Here is a 26,655-nt window from a genome sequence, read left to right on the forward strand (position 1 = left end):
CACAGTAGTAAAGACGGAGAGTGATTTATGCCGGAGCTTCCATTCAGTGGAGGGGTGTTTCTAAACGAAACGCTGGCCATGTGCCATGGATAATAGAATCATTCTGTTAGAGAGGCTCATGTGGTTTGGGGACCCGGACCCAAGAGGGAAAAAGCAGCAGGAGCAGTAGCCAAGAGCTTCCCGTGGTGGATTTTGCTTTCTGATTATTTTGAACTATTTCTTCAGACATTTGTTTAGATGTCAGTTCATGTTGCACTCGCTACAGTGGAATGGAGAGTGTGGCCCAGGCCTGTCTTGTAAACGGTCACGTGTTCTGGGAAAGGCACCACCGATCTCACGTATAACAGCGCTTCCTGCTGGGTGGACAGAGTGGATTGAGCTGGGCCGATATAGAGGATCAAAGTACTTGAGGGTTTTTTTTTTAACCTGTGAAAATGTTAATATGTATTTTGCAAAAGGCTCCCCAGTAATTATTTGTAACGAAACAAGCTTTACTACCAACACACAGGTGTAGCTTTAATTCAGTTTATCTCTTTATCATTGTTTTTCATGCCACGTAATAGAAAGGCAATCTGTCTGCAGTACATTACTAAAACACTTGCATTAAGTACGTTTGTATCACACACACTGACTCTGATCATGGATGCTGCTCCAACCTCATTTTGAAATCATTAAGTCATTATATTGACGGCATCATTTAGGTTGCATGACATTCGAAGCTCATCTTTTATTTTCCTGTCCAGGCTCAAAGCAGTGGCACATGATCGGACATCTGCAGCCGGAGACCTCCTATGACATTAAAATGCAGTGCTTCAACGAAGGGGGAGAAAGCGACTTCAGCAACGTGATGATCTGTGAGACGAAAGGTGAGTAGGGGCAGGAATCCGTGCTTTCCCCCTGGACGGGGCCAGATCTCCAGGCGCTGGATCCCTCCTTGGAACTGTGGCTCTGGGCCTTTTTCTCGCTGCGTGCGTGTCAACTGTCCAAACAGAAGTGTAATGTGTTGGCTAGAGCACGTGCCCAAAAAGTAGTTTGCAGGGGTATCAGTCACTTTACTCATTTTGTCACTTTGAGCAAGCCACTTCCCTTCCATTTTCCCCCATCAGGAGACCAGAAATGTCTGCTATTTCTGAGATTGCCGTGAGAGTTAGAATGCTACACAAAATCTGTAAGAATTTTAAGGTTAAGTGCAGCATATGTTTAAGTGGTTTCTTGAGTAGCAGATATGTATAACACAGCTTGTTTAATTAAGTGTGGTAGTGAAGTTCAGAAGTAGCGGTTGCTAATTCTCAATTGAAATTCTCAACCTGCCTGTACACAGATGAACTAAAATACTACCATCTTTAAAAACGGAAGATATGCTAGAAACAGCTAATGTGGATATGTACAAATCAGAAGCACTTGTGATCAATCTCAATCTGACAGAAAAAGAGACATTTTCCCTTGTGTCTATTTTTAAGAACCAGGGTAAATTTCCCAGAGTCCTCTAGTAGATGCCCCAGCTCCCCCGATGTCTCATTGGCCAAAACTCAGTCACATGCCTCCCAGCCTACTCCCGGTATGGATGATGAGTCAGGATCTTAACTCCAGATTCTGTGGGGTTCAGTGGACACCTAAACAAAATTGGGGGGCCTGCAAGCATGGGAGAACAAGGCTGTTGGATGGGCTGGGCAGCCTTTGGCATCTGCCACAGGTGACTTTAGTGTCCTGATTAAAAATGAGGAAATTGAGGGTCCAAAAGATTCAACTATTAAGCCAAGACTTGGTCCCATCTTTTAGTTCTAAATCACGTGTCTTCCTGCTGCAGACCCATACATTAAATCAACATTTAAGCCTATACATATGTAGACCTCTAGACTTACCTTGCATTGTATTTGGTTAGCACATATTGAAGTGCCTTTTTGTGTCAGACACTTTGCTGTGTTCATGGGGGATTTCTTATTCTCCTGAAATTTATCATCTCTGCCCCCAAAACATGTAAGAATCTAGCCATGCAGAACATGAAACACAGACAGCCGTGGGATGGCTGTGTTGTTTAGATAATATTACAGCAGAGCCGGGTCTGTCATAGCCTGCCTCACGCATTGACCTTGCTGGGTCATACCCACAGACACTCAGGTCAGTGCAAAATGAAAACCTTCTGTGAATGTTCACCGTCTGCGTTGAATGACTTTCTAATGTGTGACACAGTTCCTAGCCTGTTTAAATAGAGCACATTATATACAAGTTCTCCTTTGAAAGAAGGGACTCAAGGTTCTCATGAACAATGGGTGTCTCACCTTTAGTAGTAATTCAGGAAGGTTCTGGGGAATGCCCAAGGTTCTGAAGGCCCGTCCTTGTCTCCCCCACCCCAAAGATCATAGACGTCAGGATTTTCTTCAGTTCTCTGATTCTCTTTACGTTTCTCGGTGTCAGTTCATGTGTATGTAAGACTGCATTCCAATATCTTTGTTTTTCATGTCACATTTCTCATTTCACATTCTGAGCCTTCTCTTACTGATGTTAATGGGTGTGTCTGACTCTTCACTGCAAACGTTTTTAACTTTAGGCAGAGGTTGGCAACCAGATCATCAGGCTTGGTACAACTTTTGAATAAATTAAGGGTAAATAAAGAGTGGAGAAACCCGAAAGACTTCCCTGTGAGTCATCATGGTCTTTAATGCATAATCTGTAACATCCATTTTGCCTCAGAAACTTGTTTGTTTTCTTTAGCATTGGCAGGGACCTGAGAATTGTTTAAGCTAACGTACTATCGTTTCCTTTAGAGGCTCTGCCAAGGCTTCCTGCAGCTCTTGGGGACGCGGCGCTCTTTCCTTGGAAAGGCGGCCTGTCCTGTGCAGCTCCCAGCCCTGCCCTGTCTAGTTCAAGTTGCTAAGAAATGGACCTCGGGTATAATGTTGGAGTAGATTCTTTAAAAGCCCACTCTGCTCATGTGGGTTCTCTGGTGCCATAACATGAAATACAGTACACCGAGTCACCGTCCTAACAGACCTGAATGCTGCCTCGTGCGGGGCTCTAGTCTCAGTGCTTTACAGGGATGAACTCATTTCCTCTTCATACAATCTTGTGATGGGGCTGCTCCTAGTACCCCCAGTTCCCACACGCAGAGACTGTTCGTGGAGGTGGGAGTCGGACAGCCGAAGATGCGTGGTGGGGCCGGGCCTAGACTGCGGCGGTCTGCTTCCAGAGGCCAGGTGGTCACCCCTCTGCCCTGCTGCTTTTCCGAGACGTTTAAGGCACGAAGAGCGTGTTGTTTGGGGACAGCGAGAAAGGGGGTTTGAGTTCCCCCTGTCGTTAGCTTTCCTTATCACTCTGACACAGTGAAGTAGGGCAGAGTGCCGCGTTTCCGTGAACTCCAGAACTGTTTGGTGCTGGAATGCTTAGGATTTTTGTGTGAGGTTTTGGGGGATTGTATATAATGGTTCTAATAGTCCAAAGTCATGTCTACTAATCTTAATCCCATGGCAGAGGCATAAAATATGTAATTCTGAGTCTTCTTCAGCTCCAAGTATGTCAGAAAGGAGCGTTTGTCCCGCCCACAAGTTGAACTGCTTTTGTCCCGACTCCCTGGGAGTCTTCTGCAGGTACAGTTGAGCAGATAGTCAGCAGTGCGGGTTAGACCAAGTGCGCATGTTTCTCTGGCGTTATGGTTTCTCTAGAATTTGTCAGCTACAACTTTGGCACACCAGCTTTTGAAACCTCTGAGCCCTCCCTGTGACTCATTGGTGGTCAGATCGCCTCAGTAACCAGCATAAACAGCCTGGCTTACATCCCCAGCCAGACCTCCTTCAGCGAGTAAACCGTTTCATGGAGTCTGTGTGCACGCTGACGTCATGTTTGCCTTTATATTTCAACTAGTGAAACGTGTCCCCGGAGCTTCCGAGTATCCCGTCAAAGACCTGAGCACCCCGCCCAGTTCTTCCGGAGGTGGGGGCCACGTGGGGCCCGCGACCAGCCCCACCAGAAGCAGTGACATGCTGTACCTGATAGTGGGCTGTGTGCTGGGCGTGATGGTGCTCATTCTCATGGTCTTCATTGCCATGTGCCTGTGGAAGAACCGCCAGCAGAGTACCATCCAGAGTAAGGCATTCCTAAACATTTCCTTCTCTTCTTTCAAAACAATGTGTAGGCAGATCTTGTCAGAGTAAATATTGATTTCCAGCTGTTCTGTGTATTAGTGTCATGGCATTAAACACATTAGCTGCTCTTTGTTCAGAGGAGGTGACTTTAAAACTATTTCGGCTGTCAACCAAAGTAAGTGGAGCATCACATTCGCTGGCCCAGTGGAAATAAACAGCAAAGCCACAGCGAAGCTGGCCTCGGAGTGAATAGCTGGCTCCGCGCTGGGAAACTCTGGCTTCGTCAGACCACCGAAGAGGGCGTCCCCTGGAGCGCGGGCTCCGCCGCCGCCTCGGGAACGCCTTCGCACTGGACACGCTCCTCAGCAGGGACAGAACAGGCATGCAGGAAAGGGAGGCAGCGAAGGCTTTCTAAGTTAGTCAGTGTCCCCCAGTGACACAAATTAGGTAACTCGGTCCCGTTTCAGTGCCGAAATGGACACAAACTATCCCTGTGGCCATCCCTCCCCCTAAACGCACGTAGTGACCGGAGAGCTGGGGTCTGAGCCGGCACTGGGCTAAAACCGCAGTGCTGTGCCGAGCGCTTCCCCCTTTCTTAGCCCAGCTCTCTTCCCCTCACCTTCCTACCCGTGCTGCTCCCCCAGCTGTCAGACAGTGCGGTCCGTGGATCAACCAGAGGCTTTCGTCTTCAATGCGAGGAAGTTTTGGGGGTTCCCTTTGGCCCAGAATAAGAGAGTGAAAGCAAAGCGAAGGAAGACACCGGCAGTGCCAGGCACTCCCAGCATCTGTCAGCCAGTTCGCACACACGGTCCCTTCGTAGTTTATACATCAGGGGCCGGGGGAGTGATTTTATTGGTGTGGTGCGGTCCAGGAGACACTCGGAGCAGAGGCCGTGTGGTGGCGGTGCCAGGCCGCACGAGCCGGAGGTCATTTCACTGGGGCTGTTTCTAAATGGTTTTAATGGCATTGACTTCAATTGGGTGAACATGTGCTGAATTATTAAAAGGAAAGTAATGATTTGGTTGCCTGAGAAAGATTAATCCTATTAAAGTTACTATTTGTTGACTTGGTAATATGTCGAAATATGGAAATTTAAACTAGTACTGTTCATTCAGCCATTCACTCAGAAGGTGCGCATTGCCCATCTGTGCCTGCCTGCCCCAGGGTCGGCAGTGGCCACACCGAGGTAAGTGAGGTGAGCGGGCCCCGCCCTCTCGGGGCGTAGACCAGGGAGGAGACGAGCAGGCAGATGATGGCAGCACGCCCGGGTGGGAGGTGCTGCCGGAGGAGGAGGGGCACCCGGTCCAGCCTGGGTGCTCTTTGCTGCAGTCAAAGAATTTGTCAAAACTCCGACGACAAATACTGTGCAATTTAGACACTGTCCTTTTAAGGGATATTTTACTTTTTCTAAATGTACCTTTGGAAATCAGAATTTTGAGGCAATTAAGTGGTTTTAATACAAGAAAATGGAAGAATTAGCCCTTTGGCTTTAGTCCCTCACGACTTCCAAAGGGGCTGTAGTAACCAAGGAATGGTGACTAGTCAATGTATGTGCAGCTCCATCCTTTTCCTTGTCAGTTATTTATTGCTATTTGAAGCAGTCCTGCCTAGAGTTAGTTTTTTGTTGTTTTATACCATTTCTTTCATCACTCTGAAGCGTGTGGCAGTTTAAACACTTTGTGTTGCCAGCACTTGGATAGTTTAAGCTTGCACAATTTATGAATTCTCTTGTGAGTAATTGCTCTCTGGTTAATTTCTCTTCTCATTAACAGGGTCATAATTAATTCATAGTTCCTAGATACCTCCACACGGTAAAGGAAACACAGCAATAACTTTATTAAAGCATCTCTCACAAGTAGGCTTTCACCTTTGCACACTTTTAGAATGTTTGGTTTTGGTATGTTTGTAGTTTCCTAGTGGTTCTTTTAATAAAACATCCTAAGCAAAAAGATTGTCCTTTTCAGTATCTTTTCGTTGTTGTTGTTCTCTCTGAACAGAGTATGACCCCCCAGGGTACCTCTGCCAAGGCTCAGATGTCACTGGGCAGATGGTGGAGTGCGCGGCTCTGCCTGGCACGAAGCGGATGAACGGAAGTGTGCACGGCGGCTTCCTGAGCAACGGCGGGCTCAGCAACGGCTGCTCCCATCTCTACCATAAGGTCCCAAATGGAGTCACTGGGATTGGGAACGGTAGCCTCGATGGAGGGCTTTACCCTGGGCACGCGAGCTCTCTGACCAGGACGCGTGCGGACTTTGAGCACCCTCGTCATCTGGTGAATGTAAGAGACCCCTTCTAAGCGAAACCATCCGTGTGCCCCACGGTGCCGGGGTGTAAGAGCAGGTGGGCAGACTGGGTTTTTAGTATGGGAACCTCACCGATTCACTGGAATGGGGTTAGTCTGCGTCCCTGGCAACCCCTTGATCCACAGTAATCTTTGTAGGATTTCTGTTAGCTGGTAATAGGTACGTTCTTCAGTTGGTTTATATTTTTAAATTATTAAGCACTTAAAGTAGAACATGTAGCAAACACACTGGAATGTATTCTTGAGATGAAATGGAAATATCATTAGGTGAAGCCTGGACCAAATTCTTTAAATTTGCTTTATTTAGAGCAAAGTCTGAACAGTCCCGTCGCTGGAGGAGTCAGGCGGGTCGTGACGCTGAGTGAAGCGGGTGGGAAGGAGGCAGGGCCCATGCAGGCGTCAGCGCCCAGTGCACTGCGGCTCGGTCCTGCCGTGGGCGTGCAGGGCCCAGTGTGGCCGGACTGCCTGCTCGTCCACAGCATCTGTGAATGTAGATGAAACTGCCAGAATTTTTACAGCTCGTGAGTTTTGGAAACTCATTCTGGTCCTCGCTATTACCACACACGCCATGCAGACCGCATCTGCAGGCCACCAGACCACCTCCTAGCATGCTGGGAGTTGCTGTGGCTCGTTTTCCCAGCGTGTGCTGCCGGGGTCGCCTGGGAAGCTTTTGTATTTCACAGTATTCATGTTCCTCGCCACAGGAGGTGATAAGCCTTTAAAACCACTCTAATTCAGGAATCCCTCGCCGGCACAGTGTGATTTCTGAGATGGGAACAGAATGAGAAGCATATTTTCGATGTATTGTGGTTTAAGAGGTTCTCTGCACCAGGCGGTTTGACTTATGACATGGTTTGGAGACACATCCGCATTCTTTTTCAACCAAATAGATCATTTTAGTTGATCAAATGTTATTTTTTGTCATTGTTCAGATTACAGATAAATTTGCCATAACCCACAGTGTATTAAAATTTGAAGAAGTTTAGTCTTCTTTTTATCTTCAACTTTAATATTTATTAAAGATTTGGAGGACAAAATGATGATATAAATATTTGTATCTTAAAGCTAGAAGTCTAATGGCTTTAATGTGACCTAGCTTTAGTATGTTGCATAAAAAATATTTAATTTGTTTTACGGCATCTCGTTACCGAGAGAGAATGATGATTTCATTACTTCATGTGGAAAGACATGGCTTACGTTCAGGCTTCCTGAACTTTTTTGTCACCATCCCTAGTCCAAACTACTAACATTATCCAAGAAACTGGAGGGGAGAACATTCAAATCTGAATAGCACGTTATGTTTCCATGAGAAGAAAAAAATAAACCTGATGTTTGTCCACTGTTTGAAGATGGCACTTTGCTTCTGTGAACAATGAATTGCTATTTAAACAGTAGTCACACATGAGGTGTAAAATTTTAGAGGTTATCACCTCTAAATTAACTCATTAGTTTTCTTACTCTACTCTTCTGGGTGGGAGGAAATCTGGAAATTTAAAAAATGATGGTCATCATAAAAATCATTAATTAACTTTAATAAGGTTAATGATTCAAATAGGTTTATTGCCCTGTAGCTGTTAACTTGGTTTTCTGAAGCTCTTAAGTTTACCCGCCATGGGCTGAATATAGCCAGGAATATTCTTTCTCTCAATGTTTTCTTAAACATTTGGATCAAGAATGTTGAGAGAAATTTGCAGTGTTTTTAGTTTGCTTAGATTCTGGCTGTTGGTCTGAGATGAGTGGCAACGGAAAGTATTCTGGAAAAAACAATTGCCTGAACTTTTCCTAACCTTGAGAGCCGGCTCTGCATTTGGGTGCAGTGGGCCAGCCCCCACCCCTGCCACCACGCCCGACCTTATCAAATTCACTTCTGCTATTTTCCATCTGAGAGCAGAATTTCAGCCCCGACTGCACGGCTGGGTCCAGCATTACCTTCAGTTTGTAAGGACTCTTGCCGTTGCCATGTCGTGTGAACATTTTACAGTGAGGTATGTGTTAATCTGGGCATTTTTCTTAATTGCTGGGCAGTTTCCGCCAAAAGCAACACCAAAATATTAATACTCCCCTCCAAGTCATTGCTGGCTGAAAACCTACTCCATCTGGAAAAATATAACATGTTTTAAAACTTAGTGTAGTCAAGCGAACAGGCCTAATCGAAGTAATTACAGGAAGATGAAGATGGGTTTAACTTATGACATCACCCAGACATTTCCACCCTGTTTCTCCAACTGGCATCGCATAAAATTCTCCCATGATTGCTAGGAAAGCAAAGACAAATAGGCGGTTATTGAGGTACAGCGTAAGCCGGGCCCATCAAGCTCAAAACCCTGTAGGGAGGTGACTAACCTTCTCCCTCTCTTTGCCTCCCACCACTACAAAAATACACGGACAACATGGCGTTGCCTTTTTGGAGCACAGCTTCCATAGTGTGCAGAACCCCTCTGAGAACATAGGTGAATCATGAGCAGCATAGCATTGCTCAGGGGGCAGGTCACAACACACCGCGTGTCCCTTAGTTGCCGGATGGCTTTAATGTGGCGGAGAGTCAGGTTAGTGGTCCGCAGCACCTTCAGCCCTCTCTCCTCCTCTTCTCTCCTGTGCTTCCCTCCGACCAGGGTGGTGGCAGGTACACAGCAGTCCCGCAGACGGACCCCGCCGAGTGCGCCGCCTGTCGGAACTGTTGGAACAACAACAGGTATGTTCACCTGGCTTCGCACAGGTGGTTGTGAACAGGTGTGTGACCCCTTTAATTTTTCCCCCCTTCAGTAAAGGGAGTTCCTCAAATTTTCCCTGAGAAAGAAATAGAAATCTCCGAATAAAGGAGGCCCCTGCTTTACAATTTTTATCTTTCTGTGCTTTGGTTTCTTTGGCAATATTGACAATATTAAAGACTTTGTTTCTAAGCTATCAAAAGGTTGATGTTTTTGAAGTCTTTAAATTAGAGTCTTTCTCTGTACGGACTTCATCTTTTCTTACCTGTTACTTTCTCCTCTATGTTGTGGGATGCTTTCCATTCTGTGTTATGAATGAGGGCATGCTGGAGTATTAGGGGAACGCCCCTGTGCACATAGTAATGTTTTTGCATAGTTATATTACTGAAACTTTCTTGTCCAATTATTCAGTTTTTTAAATTCTTGAAACCTTAAGATAGTTAAGCAGTGAAATCTGGCTTTTTTTTAATTTGCTGTTTAAAAATATTAAAAGTAGAATGTATAACAATATGTCAAACAAGACAGAAATAGGTGATGTGTTCAAATTATAATAGCATTCAGAAAGCTTTTGTGCTACCTCTTAAATTCAAGGGATATTATTTTTTTTGTTGTGTTAACGTTGTATCTGTCAGAAATCTTAGTTCTTTCTTTTATGTAATGATAGTATTGGTTTACGTGGTCTCAGAAGTTTTTCCAATCTCTGAAACTCTGCAATTTAAAAATTATCTCACTGGAGTTTGGGATATTTCATTGAAATGGCACTTGACCCATATTTTAAAAATGAATTACAAGGTTAAGTGTTGTGTCTGGGAGTTACCAAAACCAGAACTGGAAAGAGGATCCTGTTGACTGTAGAATTAAAAGTTTATTGTTTCAACATGTGTTTCAAGAGTTGCAAAGCGAAAGCAATAAAGCTTCCTGGAGACTTTTCTCTATCTTTCACTTAACCCCTCGTAGGGCTTATGTGTTAGAACCATCCTTCTATTTTGTGTACTGTTTTGCTGATTACACTTTTCTCTATGCCCCAGCTCAATGTAAAGATGACCATGACTTTGAAGCTGTGTTTTTGCCCTGAGCTTGTCATAGCCTTTCTCACAGTCTGTTAGTGACATGTCAGAGAGCCAGTAGTGGTATTTCATATCCCCGGTGGTTACTCAGATGGATCGATGAGAACAGATGGGATCGCCTGAACACACACTGTTGTCCTCTGTGGCTCCCGTGGCCGCCGGCAGATCTCGGCTCTGTGCAGGCCTTAGCGTGATGTTATGAGAGGGCCTCCCATCTAAGAATGAGTAGGTGTAGGCTTTGCTCTGCGTCAGTCTTTGGTCTTGGGCAAGGTGTGTAGTCCATCCGGGGCTGTTTCCTCTCCGAAAGATGGAAACTTGGCCTAGGTGAAGGAGAGCTGCCTGCAGCGCACTCCAATTGTGGATCTGGGCGGTTTGCTGCCCACCATGCATCTGTGATGAGCTGTCATCCCAGTACCAGCAGTACATCCGGCTTCTTTGAAAGAGCTTATAAATAACTTCTGTTATCTTGCATTCATGGCCGTTTATGTGTGAGTGTGTATGTGTCATGTTGGGGGGTTTTACCTCGTTTTTCCCTTTACACATTCCTCAATTGTATTTCTGTTTTCAAATCAGTACCTGACTGCAATTCATGTTTTAGGGTTTTACATTTGTTTTTTTGGAAACAAGATAAATTCTCTTCAGCCTGAAAAAAACAATTCTGTTTCTTCCTGGCTTACACCCTCCTCCCCCGTGAGGGTGCACCTGCTGGGGCACGTCTCTGCTTGCTTCGGAGGTGAGCCCGGGTCTCGTCTGGCTCCCAAGAGCCATGTGTGATTGGACACTAAGTAACTGGCCACATAAATGTTAATAGATACCTCCCTTCAGCTCTGGGAAACTGAAATCATTAAATTTAAAGCTTCTAACTCTTCTAACTTGGAAATTGAAACAATTATCTCCTCTTAAGAGCCCTCCAAATAGAAAAACTTGTACTGAGTTTCCAATGCAGAGAGGTAGATGATATATGATTAACTCCCAAAATATGCTCAATGTTAATCAATTTACACTTTTGGAATATCAGCATTATTGCTAAGAATAAATTTGCATTCTCTAACAAAAACCAAATAGTGTGCACACAAGAAAAGTTTGTGGCTGTTGGGTCATAAAAAGACACTGAGCACTTGCCAGGCACTGCAGTGGGGTCTGAGGTGTTTCCGGGAAGAAGGAATTGCAGGTCATGGAGGTAGGAAGGGTAATGTTTACACAACAGCAACTAGTCTCAGTCCGTGGTTATCAAACTTGAGCGTGCGCTCAGATCACTTGGAGTGCTTGTGAAAAACACAAATTACAAGACTGTACACCTGGGGTTTCTGATTCAGTTGGTCTAGGGCATAGTTGAGGAGATAATTGAGAATTTGCATTTCTAGTGAGTTCCCAGTGATGCGCTGCTGCTGGTCCTGGGACAAGGCTTTGGAAACCACTGCAGTAGTTTGGCTGGTGAAGGATACAAAACTGGAAAACCGGCTGAGCGACCCCGAATGTCAGGGTGTAGCAGTTTATTTAATACACATTTATTGAGTGCCTCCCAGCTGCTCCAGAGAGCCCCTGATCTCCTAGTGAGCCTGAAATCTAGAGAGTAGAGTTTGAAGAAACTCATTGAATCTTACACGGTTCTATATTTAAGGAATGGAAATAAACCTTGTTGTTTTTGTAATAGAAAGTACAGAAGGGATGTGAGATTTTTACTTAATCAAAAGGGGTGGGGGATACGAGTTAAACGTGGAGAGGCACTGGGGTAGTGGCATCGTAATTCTTTCCAAGGCTTTTCAGAAGGGGAGTGGCCCACTCAGAGATGCGTTGAGGCTCGATTAATGGCGGGAGGGCACACCGGTGGGGCCGGAGGAGGAGACTGGCATTTCTGTAACGCAGACCTCAGCCTCCGTGCAAGGAGTGGAGAGAGAAGGAAACAGAAGAGTGTGGTTCTGGAGCCGAATCTTCAGGACTTGGCCACTGACTGAGGGGGACCTAGAAAAGAAGGCTCCGAAAGTGTCAAACATGGATGACCTGGTAATTTTCATGGTGGTTGTCATAGAAATAAGAAACTAAATACGGTGCTATGTTGAGGAAAGGTGATGAATTTGGCTTGGGGCGTTTGGAGTTTCAAGTGCCGTTTGGATGGCCAGGCCAAGGAGACGGGTGGACATGCTGGCCACGGGTTCAGGGGGTAGACTGGACCTCCAATACCTGTTTAAGAGGCATTTGTATCAAAGTGACAGAGCTTAGAAATGGGTGGAATCTCCAAGGGAGTCAGAAGGGAGATGGCAGACTTGGCTGAATATTTTTCTATATTTAATTATTTAAGGTATTTGCTTGCTTTATTTCTTAAGTATTTACAGTGATTAGACATTTTCAGAATACTTCCTGTTTTTTATTATTTTTTTGTTTACTGTCTTGATACATCTTCAGAGAGATGAGGAAAGACAGGCGATAAAACAAGGGAAGTGAGAAGGAAAAGGGGTTCGTTCGTTCGTCTACTCGCAAACACTTACCAAAGTTCCCAGGGGCCCGAGTGCCGGCTGAGTGGTGCTGGGTGGTGCGGACATGGGGTGGGCGGCACGGTGCGGTCCCTGCTTCACCAAGCTTGTTTGTGGGGAGGCGTGTCTTTTTTAAAAGGGCATTACTAAATCATAAAACGAATATCTAATTAAAAGTGGGTACTTTACAAGAAAAGTAAAGACTGTCTTAGAAAGGAAAGAAACGCTCCTAAGCAAGTAACATTTTGCTCTGGAGCTTGAAGAATTCAGATCCAGGTAAAAGAGGATATAGTTCAAAAGCCCCCCGGGCAAAGGGAAGGCACCACCTGCACGGAGTCTCGGGACCCGGGGGCCGGAGGCCTCACAGAACCTCAGGCAGGTCGATGCGGCAGGAAGGCAGTGAGCGGAGGGGCCGGAGATACAAGTGAAACCAGATAACACAGAGCCGTGGCAAGCCAGCGGACGGTTCGGAGCAGGACAACGTCATGGTGAAACCCCATGGGCAGAGCTCGGAGAGCACACTGGATGGGGTGAGGGAGACCTGAAGGGGCCAGCGGGATGGCAGCTGCAGCAGTCCAGGCGAGAAGCAGGGCACTAGGACAGCTGCAGTAGATGTGGGGGGAGGTCGATGGATTTGAGAGATTTAGGAGGCGCATTTAAAAAAAAAAAAACAGGATTAACTGGCCGACGAGGCGGCTGAGAGATGTCAAGGTGGTGTCCAGGTAATAACGACGCAGTCACTGAGCGAGGGGAGACTGCCACCCCTCAGCGGGCCTTTGGGATCATCCTCTTAGACCCCGTCACTCCCCACCACACTCTCCTTTGCCCAGGGTAGGCCTAGTCCGCAGGTGCCTGAGGACTGGCGGAGTCTTGCTGCGGCCTTTTCCAGTGGACTCTTCCCTGCCCCGTGTCCGGCCCTCCACACTCTTCTCTGCCTTCTTCAGTTTAGACTTAAATGCGTGTCTTAGAGTGGACTTTCAAGAAACAAGTCATTGCCAGCCTTAGACCCCCTTTTCGTCCCTCTGTTTTGATAATGAACTATCTGGAGAGAAAACTTTGCCTTCATTGTCTCAGCTGGGGTATTGACGTGGAAATTTCAGAACAGGTGAGAGGGACGGTGCACTGGAGCAGTCAGTGGCGTTTCATTGATGCTGGGCCTCGCGGCCCGTTATCATTGACTGCCCCACTCTGTTCAGTTCATTCGAGCCCTTCTCAGGCTGTAAGAGTAATGTATAATAGCTCACTGTGAACAGCTAGAAAGGAGCACGCCTCGTCATGTTTTCATGGGTCCAGCCCCCGACACTCAAGACTTAGTTGAGAAATCCTTGTGCACTATGGGCATTTCAAGAGTTAAACAGATTATAATAGAGTAAATCAAATGCTTTCTACCCTCTTCTCCTCTCCTCAGTTCAGAAGGCAGAGTGCACTTCTGGATATGTGATCGGGGGGTTTGTCAGTTGCCTGGCGAGTTCCCTGGGGAGGGGTTGACGTTGAATCTGGGCCTCTCACCATCAGTCCCGGTAATTTGCAAAGAGCAGAGAGGACGCTGATGGAGTTCACAGGTGGATGAACCGAGAGGTCCCATCAAGAAGGAACAAGAAATTAACTTCAAGGGTCCAAGAGAGGCTGGAACTGGGCAGGAAGCAGCCAAGTAAAAATCAGCTTGGAAAAATGTGTGTAATCCACCTGGGGGAAAAGTGGCAGCTGCTCACAGCTGGCAGTCAAGGGCAGACGGAAGCTGCTGGGAACAGTGCTCTAGGAAACCCAGCTATTACAGATGATCTCCACGTTGTTACTCAGTGACGACTCTAATGTCTGTGTCGTCGGGTTGGGGGATGCACTGTCACCAGCGGGAACCTTCCACCGATGTCAGGTACACTCAGGTAACCGTGGCATGCAGGGATGAATGTGAAACATTTTATGATACTAGGAGTTCTTTCAGGCCTGGGGTTTGACCTTCCCGGTCGGTTTGCTGAGAGTGAAAACAATTCCTTGTCTGGCACACCTGAACTCCTTCCTCTGGCGAGCTGGTTTGTTAAGATTCAGCCCCTCTCCTATCCCTGACTGCTGACTACTTCGGAACAAAGGAACAAAACTCACAAAACCTAAGATTTGGTTTCTCTTCCATGTCTGCTGATCTGTGTAATTCCCTAGGAACAGCATCCAAGCACTGTGTCTAGTTCTGTAGCATGATCAGCACCTTCTTTTGGGGATGTTCTGTGTCTCCTCCTCCTGATGAGGAGAGCGAGGGCCTGTCATCAGGGGCCGGGGTTCGGATGGTGCTTTTGGTCTTTTATCTGTAAGATTGTGCCCGTGTGCGCTGTGCGAGCTTGCCGTGTTCAGTAACGTGCTTAGTCACTGTCACCAGTCAACTAGCTCCCCATAGGAAGCTCCCACTCTGAGGCGGGGGTCACTGCAGCCTCCGACAAAGAGCTGACAAGGACAGTGGCGGGCGGCCCGGCCCTGGAGGAGTGTGTGCCCTCAGCACGTAGTAACTGATGAACTCCCCCAGATAAAGGACGCCTCAGTCAAACGCAGATGCAGTGGTAAGAGGAACCAGCACTTGTGAGCTGAATGAAAACAGACCACTGCCAAGATGTGACGGCTTCAGAAGTCTCAAGAACATACTCGTGAACTTGAGCATCCGACGTCCAAGTGATTCGTGGATAGTTAGCCCTTGCCCTCCTGGGATGATCAAAAGAGGAGATGATGCAAAATTCACATGATCGTCTCATCAGAGGAATTCCATATATACTTCTGCTTAATAGATGTTCAACTGTGTAATCAGAAATGGAACACTTCTTCAGGAAATATTTCAGAGGTGCTACATAGTTTCACCGGAAAATCCAAAACATGTTTAGTCAAATACTAAAGCAACATGTTCTTCCAGACTTAATCCTGTGCTGCTGTTCCAATCTGTTCCCTAGTCTGTGCGATTCAGAGCGCTGGCTGAAGGATGTTGTGAAAACCTCAGGGCACTGGTGTCGTCATTTTCCTGTCTCACGGGTGGGGCAGGCAAGTCTCTCCTGCATATATCATAAGATACTGGCAAACCAGCGGGTCCCAGACGTCCTGAATTCTGGCAGAACAGTACGATTTTTGTCGGTGGCAAGATGCACAGTGTTCTATTCACTTGATGTTTTTTAAACTTAAAATTAAGTAAAGCAGTTCCATGGAGCCAGAGACAGCACGATGAATGCTTTCACTACCGCCGAAGTCAGCAATAGCTGCACTCGGGACACCCTTTGAAAAGCCTGAGCTAGTGAATGGTCAACTCTTTGTAGCATATAAACTGCGTAACGTGCATTGCGAGAGAATCTTGATGCATTTTACACATTTGCCGACACAGACGCCGTCCTCTTGTTTTCTCTGGTTGTAGGCGTGCGTCTCTGAAGTTTACATGGGTACAGATATTTTTGTGATTATCTGATTGCTTCAGATATTTTAGGTAAAGCATTATCAGTAAAGTTATTTTATATGCTATATACTTAATTGTATGCTGGACAGGTATTATATCCCTTTTTCATAGACTATTTCTCTCTGCTTGTTTCTTAGCATGTAACCCCCAAGTCAAAGCCATTTTTATGCTGACACAAGACCTCTGAACTAAACTAAAAGTAATGGGGCCTAATTATTCATATTTGGTTATCTAGGTGGTTAATTACTGATGATTATGAGTTAGGATTCGGTGTAGTAGAAATTTTTTAATTAGTTTGGTTTAATATGTTGAAATGTGGGTGATAATTACTTTAGCAATCTAACTCAGATTACGATCTCACTGTGAGCACCACTCTGTTAACTGAGAGTCGCCTTCAGAATGTAAGTAAATGCTGCTGCGCCCCAACTGGTTTGGCTCAGTGGGTTGAGCGTCTCCCTGCAGAGTGAAAGGTCGCCAGTTTGATTGCCAGTCAGGGCGCATGCCTGGGTTGTGGGTTCGATCCCCAGACGAGACGCATACAAGAGGCAACCCATCGATGTTTCTCTTTCACATCGATGTTTCTCTTTCTCTCTTTCTCCCTCCCTCCCCTTCCAAGAATAAATAAAAATCTTTTTTTTAAGCTGCTGTGATTTTCTGTTTTACTCATGGGAAAAACAGAAGCTAATGAACAGGTAGTAGGAAATTGTGCTTTTCTCTTGCTCAATACCTTCTATTTCTTTTCAAGCACATTTGTTTGTAGTCACTCTGCTCGGTTACTCCCAGCCATAAAGCTGGGCGACTGCGTCAGCACTTGGTCAGCGTCGGTGTCGCTGACCCTCCGTCCCAACCACTCCCCAGTCCGCCCCAACCGGACCGTTCTCCCTCCCTGTCCCCAGCACAAAGGTGCCTGGCACTCAGCCTGTAAGAGCGCCCCGAGACTTCATTTAAAACGTGCCTCTGTGCTTACAAGCATGAAAGAAATGAGCGGGGGAAAAGAAACAAATAGGAAAGAAACAGAAGAATTTAAAGCATCTTAGTATCTGGTGAGTCTTCGTTTATTTTATGTCAACATTATGCCAGTTCATTCATGTGAGATTTATATGAACAAATGATTAGTTTGTAATATTTTCTTTTTAGGGAACTGCCCTGGTTTTTCAAATTGTGGCAAGTATGTTTTTTTTCCTACAGATTAAATTCACTCCTTTTAAATGAAAACGCTTCTTTGTGACCTGATACTTTTTGCTTTTACGTTTCGTGTACCTTTGTATCAGTCCAGATTCTTACAGAGAAACGGGACATGAAGCCAGAAGCTCCTTTCGTTTGTTTTATGACATTATGGTGGGGATTTTATTAAGTGCCTGTCTTAGTTCTGTGACACCGGGGACAGTCATTGCCTGTCCTTCGGGAGACTGAAGGTCAAGTCAGGTGGTGGCGAAGGCAGCAGGTAGAGGGAAAAGTAGACACCAGAACACATACTGAATCAGAACAGAGATACTTACTATTGTGTATTGTAACACGAAACTCTAAAAGGGTAAGTTTTTCATTCCCACTTTAATAGACATGTCTGTTAGAAGGCATTTTCAATAATTAGCTTAATTGTTGCTCTCTAATAGTAAATTTACTTGCGTATGAAAAAGGGTATAAAAATGTCTGATGTTCTAATGTTTATTGCTCACTTAACATTTGTGCCATTGACTACATGCTTGGTGCTGGGCGTTCTGCCTTTGGTTAGAGTCTAATGTATATTAGTGCTTTTACAACTTCCTAGACAATAAAATACTTCAGAACATGTTATCTCCGCTTTCTTCTCTGTTGTTTTGTGTTGTTTCTGTCACGTGTTTTAACCTACAGATATTTGAGACCCTCCAAGACTAATACACTTACTGTTGTTCAGCATTTATTCAGAATTCCTGACATTACCTTTTTTGTTGCAACTTCTTTCTGCGTTTTCTTCCTCCTGCCACTCATTTTCCTTCAGCTTGAATTCTCTTTAGTATTCCTTCTAGTGCAGCTCGTAGGATGGCACATTCTCCCAGGTTTTGGTCTGAAAATCTCTTTAATTTAGCATCCTTTTTGAAGGGTATTTATTACTGTTTATTGAATTCTAGGTTGGCATTTACTTTCTTTTTATACTTTCAGAATGTTGTTCCATTATTTTATTGCTTCCATTGTTTCTGTTCACAAATCATCTGTTAGTTGTTGATGATTTTCACTTTCTATTTTCTTTCCAGCGGATTAATTATTCACATTCAAAAGTGTAATTTTTGTATTTATTCTCTCTAAGGTTCATAAAACTTCTTGAATCTGTGGCTTCATTTGTCTTCTGTTTTATAAAATTCTCAGCCTTTGTCTCTCCCAGTCTGGTTCTGTCCCGTTCTCCTTTCCCTCCTTCAGGGAGACTCTAGTTACACATATTTTTGAGCCTTTCACTGTGTTGCATATGTCTCTTAGCTTTTAAAATACATTTTCCATCCTTTCATCTCTGAGCTTCAGTCTTAGTACTTGGCAGTATCCTGCTTCGTGTTCAGTAGGTAAACCTCTGTCCCTCTGTGCCCAGCTTGCTCTCAACCCCGTGTAATGAGTTCGTAATTTCAGTTATTCTGTTTTTAGTGCAGAAATTAAAAGTAATTATTATCAGATTCTTGTTCTCTGTTAAATTTCTTTATCTTGCCATCTGTTTTCTTGAGTATATTCATGCAGTTCTTTTCAAGTGAGTATCTCCTAACTCAATAACTGTATCACTAGGTTTTCCTCTTGTTCCTGTCTGGTCATTTTTATTGTATTCTGGACATTGTATACAAAAATTGATAAGGGCTCTGGAAGATGTTTTCTTCCTATGGAAAGAATTGACTTTTGCTTTTGGCAGGTGCTGGGCGTTAGATAAAGGGCAGATCACTTTAAGCCCATCGGGAATTGAGTTAATTAAATGCTGGTTCAGTCTTCCCTGTTTCACCATTATGTTTACAACTGTAACCCTTTAAGGGTCCCAGTTAAAACCATTGGGTATGTTCACTGGGCCCAGCACTGGGCCTTCTCTCTCTGGGGGCTCTGAGTTCCAGTTTCTCCCTTCCCAGCCCTACAAAGCTGCCGAAAATGTTGCTCAGCCTCTTACCTACCACTTTCTACTTTCATCTCTCAGTGTTCGTATTGCATGGAATTGGGCAAATGCCTCAGGAAGGAAAAAGGTGCCAAAACTCGGAATTACATTCACCTTCTCTCTGGAAGGAATCTCAGCCACTCGAGTGTTTTGGTAGCTCTTTGATGAATTCAACAGATTTTAAATGAAATTTCTCTTTTTTAGTTGTTCTTGGCAGGACAGTTATTCTGATACAAACTAATCAGTCATAGCCAAAAGCTAGGAATTTAATTTTTAAACTTTACTTCCAGGAAATCACAGTAGCCATATAGATTCTCCTGACCAGAGAGATATTTCTGGTTTTAAAAAATCAGAATCCTTCTTATTCTCTAATTCTATAATTGCTAGCTAGAGTGACTTCCTAGGTTGAGACAATTGAGTCTGAAATAGGAGAACACACCCCACTCTCCAGTCGGTACTGCGGGAAGCCACATATCTGTAATTCATGCTGAGGGCGCCCAGTATCCTTTATAGCTTCTCATGTAGCACATACTATGTGATATTGTGGCCGTTGCTTTACTTCTCCATCTCCTCTGCTAGCCTGAGAGCTGAAACTCTGACCTATTTGCTGTCATATGTTCAGTGTCTAGCATTTAGAAGGTATTTAGCAAAGGGTGTTGGAATAAAGACCTCTTCTAGATAAGGTTGCTCTTATGTAGGTGGATGATATCCTTTAAATTCTCATTAGCAGCAGTTTGAATTCAGAAAGGTTTTTTCCCACCCTGACTCTGCCCACATTTTGGATGAGCACCGTATTTAGTCTGTGGATTCCCATGAATGGAGTACATATAGGGGTCTTGAAGTTTCTCTGGTTATTGAGACAGTGGAAGAGACTGATGGTAAAGCATCAGAAGGGTGACACGGACATTTAAAAATGGCTATCAGGAGACTGGTGCTCACCCATGCCAACACCCCAGATCTCTGAAGTTAAAGCTCAGAGTTGAGTAAAATGTATGACAAAACACAAATGGAATGCAGTACTCTCCTGGAATCATGATGCATCTAGGCCAGGGCTCTGGGTCACCTCCAACAGACTTCCTTCCATACCAGTGCTTCCTTTATTTTACTGGCTTAAGACATGCAAGGAAAACTTAGGTTTTATTTGAATCAGGTATATACGAGTATTTTTGCTATATTATTAAAGGTTAAAATATAGTCCTATTAGATAATAAGGTACTCAAATTATTCTGTACAAACGAATGCCTAGCCTACTATGCCTTCCTTCCAGATTACTGGTATCTGAATTCCACTAAATGTGTAGTGAGTATATGTCTCTATGTGATTACAGTTGAACTTATTTAAATTAATGACTTGTTTAACTGACAGATATCTCACTCTCTTTCAGGTTCAGATCTTTCTGCATGCTTAACATTTGGTATTTACAGTAATTTGCACCAACAGAGCCGTTAGTAACAGTCGCCTTAACTTCCTTTTACTGATTCTCATGTGCCCAGAAACACACCGTCCCATGTTTAAAGGGTGGGAATCCAAAGAGTTGTTACCTTCATTCCCTGACACTGCTGCTCACTTTCGTGTGTCCTGCCCCATGTGCCCAGCTCGGAGCCAGATGAAACGATGGCTCCAAACTTTTCCTCACTCCCAGTCTTAGAGATAAAAAATATATTTCTGAAATTCCAGCTTCTGTTAATGGTGGAATAGCTTATCTACAGGCAATTATGATGAAGATGGATAATATCAAAGTATTGGAGAGTGCCCAGAAGCAGGCAGAAACTGAATAGCCTACCCTTGAAAGACAGTGAATGACAGTTATTTATGGGGTTTTTCTGAGAGTATTTTTCAGTCTTGGGTCACAGACCCAAACAAGGTGTCAGAAGATGGAGTTCAAGGCCACAGAGGAACTAGAAAATTAAAGGCAAAAAAAAAAAAAAAGCAATAAAGAAACTACATCTGAAGAAACAGGAAAATGGGATACTTCCTTAAGGGGGGAAAAAGTCAATAGAAACAGACCCAGAGGTAACTCAGATGTCACAATTCGCAGACCTTGACTTCAAAGCTGCTATTAAAAATGTGTCCAAGGAGTTAAAGGAGGATAAACCCATGATGAATTCACATATGGGGAATTTCAGCTGAGAAGTAAAAACAGAAAGAAAAAAAAAAGACCGAATGGAAATTCCAAAGCTGAAAACTACAATAACCAGAATGGAAAATGTACTGGATGGGTTTCACCTCAGACTGGAGACAGCAGAGGAAAGAGCCAGTGAACTGGACGATCAGTAGAAATTATGCTGTCTGAAGAATGGAAAGAAAAACAAAACACATATCTTAAGTGAACACAAGAAAAAATAGAAGTATGGCAGACTTGAAGTGAATGCTCAGTGCTAATACTAGCAATTAATTCTTGAAATAAAAAATTTGCAAAAGAAACCAGACCTAGATTTCAAATGTCTAATCCTGGTAGTGTTTCTTCCAAGCGTGCGAGGGAACCTCGGTCTGATTTCAGAGTGGCCTGTTTTCCTTGGTTTTCATGAGGTCATTTCTCTGAATGTGGGCATCTGTGTCTTAGCTGCATGCTCCCTTTTCCCCCTCATTCCTTCCAGTGGCTGATGGCCTTCTCCTGCTGTGTGCTGTGTTCAGGAGCCAGTTAATTGTGCACTAGAAACCAACTTCTGACAGTGGGCCAGGGCGTCATGTAAGGGAATAGGGCACCGTGTAAGGCTGTGTTCTAAGGCGGTTTGCCTTTTGATTCATTTTCCTGTTGTATTTCGCTTTAACCATAGTTTTGGAGTTCTCGATGTATCAGATCGTAGTGGAGTGTTCATTTTTAAGCACCCGTCCCTGTGAAGAATCTGTGATACAAAATACCAAATGACAGTTCAAAAGAAGTGTATTTTAATTATTGATCCCTCTAGACAAACCTGTTTTTTCGGTTTGCACTTTGTAGGTGTTTCACCAAAACGAATGGCACTTTCAGCAGCAGCCCCCTGTCCGTGGTCCCCCTGGCTGCACCTTGTCCCCAGGATGGCTTGGAAATGAAGCCCCTCAGTCACACGACGACACCTGTGTGTCAGGCTTCACCAGCCCCCGCCTGCGGCCCGTCACCTGAGGAGAGCAGCACGGATGAAGCGGCGCCGAGACCTGCTCACCATGCCTGCTGTCCCGACGGCAGGCACGGGGTCGACTCTGACGCCACAGCAGGCGCCACAGAGGCCGACAGAGGTACTGGGAGCCGTGGCACAACCCCAGTTTCTAGACAGTCTTCACTAGCTAACATGAGGGAGATGAGGCAGATGGATTCGCTCTGTGATCAGCGCACACATTTCCCAAGAGACTGGGGGGTGGGGAGGTGGATACTTCAATCAAAGGTGACTAGGTACATTTTGAAGTGTTATTCTTCACCTGCTTCATCTCAGGCTGTTAATCCCATCACACTTCAGAAACTAAATCCAAATAGGCCCCGATTCAGTTTGCACCTGGGCCATACATAGACTCGCCCAAAAAATGTGTTATTTGGTCATGGACCTCTGTTTCTTCAAGGTGGTTATTTTGGGGCTTTTCATGAGTTTGCCTTAACCCTCAGAGGAGTTGTGTAACTTCATGAACGCTCAGCCTCCTTGTAAACTTTTTATACCTTTTGTCTCCTTCACATTCAAACTAAGCACAACTGGGCTCTACTTCTACTCATTACCCTCTCTTTATTGCTTGAAGTAATGTGTTTCAACTGTTTGTGAAAATCAGCCTTTATGATTTTATAATGCTCCCAAATCTGTGTTTTGCAGGAGACAGCTACATCCATTCAGAAACAGAGACCAGCATTTTAAGTTGGAATCCTCTTATTTTGCCACCTGCTTCAAAGGATTGTACTGAAAAGGCAACATGGTCTCCTCCTGGCATTCCTTTAGACAGCCCTTCAGGGGTCCTTCAGCAGCTGCAGGACACCTGAGGGCACGCACAGGACCGGTCACTTCCCACTGCAAGCCAGTCACTGCACAGAACGGGCCCGGGGATGGACTGCGTGAAGGACGTTAATTCAAATCAGAGAAAAGTCATTATTTATTTTTGTAGTAGTAATGTCATATGAATGTATCTTAAAATGTGTGCCCTTTTATATTATTTATGCCTTAAAGTTTGTCCTCCCTTTCCCTTCCTCCCCAGCAGTAGGAAACATCCTAGTTTTGCGTAGTTTCCCATCATCCGAGAGCGTCCCATGTCTTCCGAGAACCTCAGTGACAGACCAGCCGTGGCCGCCCCAGCTGGGGGGAACCACGCAGGCCGTTCAACGTTTTCAGACAGAGAGCTTTCAGGATAGTGTTACCCGGCTCTCTGAGGACGTTCTGAAACAGCCCCAGTTACAGCCTGCTGTTTCTCACAGCAGAGGTCTTAGGGATTTTATCCGTGCCTTCCACAGAGGTGCAGCGGACACGGCGACTCCCTGTCCGTGTTGGCCGCAGTTCCGTCCGTTCCCCAGGCATCCACTAGGCATGGGTGCGTGGGCACGCAGAGGTGGGGTCGGGTCCGTGCGGTCCCAGGAAGGGAACCAAGGCCAGAGGAAGAAGAATGCCGTCAAGTCCTACGGCTTTAAAATTGCACGTGTTTATACAACGGTCACCTTTGGCCCCTTTTTAACTCTTCCCAAGAGTAGGGACGAAATGAGACTTTAAACCGATGCCTTGAAGAGAAGGATTTACATGTGGAGAAGACAGGGGAGGGTTTGCAGGGACCCCAGCCTGGCAGAAGCTCTGTCATTATCACAGGCCTGTGCTGATGGCATCCCCCTACCCCCCCAAACCATGCCGGCCCAGTTTCCAGTGTGGGGATGTGACGGTAGAAAAGTCTTCATTTGGAGGGTGAGGACAGTGTGGTTTGAAATTCCCTGACTTTTTTGCAGAAGGTTGTCATTGTAAACAGGCTCCGAAAGCTTTGGTTAACAGAGCCCATCAGTCACAGTTACGCTGCCTCGGAGTGACAGGGTATTTGCAGCTGCCTTTGGAAGGCTTTTCTTCTTCCACAAAAACCGCAAAACACAAAAACACTGCGTGTCGAATAGCTCAAGCCCAGCTTTAATGGATCATTGCTCCTTTTGGGGCCGTGTGTCCCTTTGGGGAAAGGAACTGAAAATGATTCTCTTCAGAGTCAGCAGTTTCAGCATAAATGAAAAAGTTTTACAGTTTCCCAGAAATTACAGTGAGATAGACTAGAATGCTATGTTAATCAACTTTCTATATACGTGCATCAGTATTCCCTTACATACTTTTATATATTTTATAGATAGAACTGTTAGCGAAATGTGCCGTTGAAGCCGAGTCCCTGTGCAAGAACTCCTTCCGGTAGAATGCAGTGAGTGTGATTTCGTGGGCAGGGATTAGGGACGTTGTAGGGTCAAGTTCTCCATCCCAGGCATCTGTGCCTGTGGTGTGCGGGATTTCTTCATGCTGCGTAGATGCAGTTAGCTTTGGAGGTGGGGGGTGGCTGCACCCCTGACTTCTGTGACTAGCAAAGGACGAAGTCCTAGGACACAGAACATGAGAGCAGGCCCCGGTTGGCCAGTTGCGTGACTGCAATGCTGTCACGAAGCGAGTCTTAGAAAACGGGCGTGAGCGCCGGCCAGCCATCATCTGGTTCAGGAAGCAGGGGTGTCAGCGAGAGCCTAGGTCCTAAACTGCTTGTAAAGATGAGTTTGAACGTGGGATCTGTCCGCCAGGCAGAGAAAACGACTCTACCTTTGGGGCAGTCTCATTGTGGACTGCTTTATTTATATTGTTAGTAACGCTGTTTTAAGTGTTATCCCTTTTATTGTATTTTATTTATAAAAAATGCCTTTATATATTGAGATATATAAATATAAATATAACTATATATATAATTGCCTTCATGTTTAGGAGTTCTGAGTTCCCCCTGACCATGAGTTGTTCTGAACTTCCGTGCCCTGCGCAGGCACCCAACTAGCCCTGCCTGATGGCACTTCACCGCGGGGTCGAGGGCCGTGGTGCCCTGGGAGAGATGGCGCTAACATGGGCACGCTGACTGCTGTGTCCCAGGCAGCAGGCTCAGAGCTTGTTACTGCCATCTAACAAACCCACACAGTAGGTGTCGGAGTCCGCAAGTCTCACAGTGAGCCGCACAGCCCGGATTTGAACCCAGCTGACGTAGAGCCGTAATCTGAGCTCCTTCCATTTTTCCATGCTGCTTTCCAAAAGCATGTGGTTCCCTCTTTGAAGGGAACCAGTCCAGCTCTGCACGCTCTGTCCGCCCCTGCTGCGAGACTCCGCCACGAGAGAGGCGGCCCCTGTACGCGTGGGCGTCCCGGCACTTTCTTCGTCCTCCCAGAGTCCCGTCTCCCCCTGTGAAGCTCCTACACCCGACCCCGCCCGAGTCTGCTCTTCACTTAGTGGCTTAGTGATACTGCAGTTGGACAGGCCCCTTCATGTCCCTTTCGCCTTCGAGTTCTCTGTGATTCTTTGTTTTCACATTAAACTTCCCCATTTCTATTGTACCATTTTACTACCTCCTTTTTTTCCTTCACGCACCGGTAGTCTGGCGATGGGTGACCGTCCGGTGGCATGCAGGGTGTCGGTTAAATTGCAGTGTTTTAAACCCTTTGAAGAGGTCTTTTAGAACATTTCTTCCCAGGTTTCATTTCTGTCATATGAGTCTGGGGACCAGTGCGTCCCCATTCAGGGGATTGTGCCCCAACTCTTGTCCCGTGAAGTTCACTCCATGATTGGGTTTCGCCTGCATTGCTCTCTTTTAAAGCAGGGACGATGAGATGCATGTTTTTGTATCATATTGAAAAGCATGTTTTATTTTCCTTAAAGTTGTAATAGTGTGTTTGGCATTGTACATATTTTAAACGATGTACCTTTGACAGGTTTTATTTGGGGGATATGGTTTTATAGTAAAAGAGAATGCCGCTTTCGTGGAGAGCGGCTGTGAAGACGGGGCCCTCGGACACTCCCTGTTGGCAGAAAAGCTGCATGTGGCTCGCCGCCGGGATGGGCGTGGGTCTCCCTCGGAAACTGAGCCTCCACCCCGCCGCCCCCTGGAAGCCCCCCTCCAGGAGCCCAGGGGGCCCGTCCCTGCCGTTCCGACTGCAGAGAGCCAGGCCCTGAGGCAGCAGGGTCTAGGACAGGTTCTGTGGGGGAGGGAAACACCGAGCCAGGAGCTGTGTCAGAGCAGGCAGAGCCCCCTTTGGGGGACTCAGTGTTTCTTTGGAAGGAGGAGGCGAGTGGGATCGGAGGGTGAGGAAAATGGGAAGGAGCGGTCCCTCCTCACGTGTCTCTGGTTTTGTTTAATCCTCGCCCGAGGATATGTTGCCCGAGGATATGTTTATTGATTTGAGAGAGAGATGTCAATGCAAGAGAGAAACATTGATCAGCCGCCTCCTGTACACACCCCTGGCCAGGAATTGAACCGCAACCTTTTGGTGTCTGGATGCTCTGACCCACTGAGCCACCCGGCCAGGGCCACGTGGGCTGCTTTTTGCCATCACCTGCAGCAACATCTCTGCGAGCTCCAG

The 26,655-nt window shown here is 45.7% G+C and overlaps 1 protein-coding gene across 4 annotated transcripts in view; it reads left to right on the forward strand.

The window, feature by feature from the left end:
- Window positions 1-25,006, forward strand: part of CDON (cell adhesion associated, oncogene regulated) — a 91,380-nt gene extending 66,374 nt beyond the window's left edge. For all 4 annotated transcript variants that reach the window (XM_045860228.1, XM_045860225.1, XM_045860227.1 and 1 more), the window contains exons 15-20: window positions 744-866; window positions 3,859-4,080; window positions 6,077-6,357; window positions 8,994-9,073; window positions 22,084-22,358; window positions 22,919-25,006. In XM_045860228.1, coding sequence (XP_045716184.1) covers window positions 744-866; window positions 3,859-4,080; window positions 6,077-6,357; window positions 8,994-9,073; window positions 22,084-22,358; window positions 22,919-23,082 — 1,145 coding nt within the window. In that variant the 3' untranslated portion in view covers window positions 23,083-25,006. The remainder of the gene's footprint in view (window positions 1-743; window positions 867-3,858; window positions 4,081-6,076; window positions 6,358-8,993; window positions 9,074-22,083; window positions 22,359-22,918) is intronic.
- The last annotated feature ends 1,649 nt before the right edge of the window (window positions 25,007-26,655 follow it).

The sequence above is a fragment of the Phyllostomus hastatus genome, unplaced genomic scaffold (genome assembly GCF_019186645.2).
Source record: "Phyllostomus hastatus isolate PE091 unplaced genomic scaffold, TTU_PhHast_1.1 phas_scaffold_193, whole genome shotgun sequence".
NCBI classification, from domain to species: domain Eukaryota; kingdom Metazoa; phylum Chordata; class Mammalia; order Chiroptera; family Phyllostomidae; genus Phyllostomus; species Phyllostomus hastatus.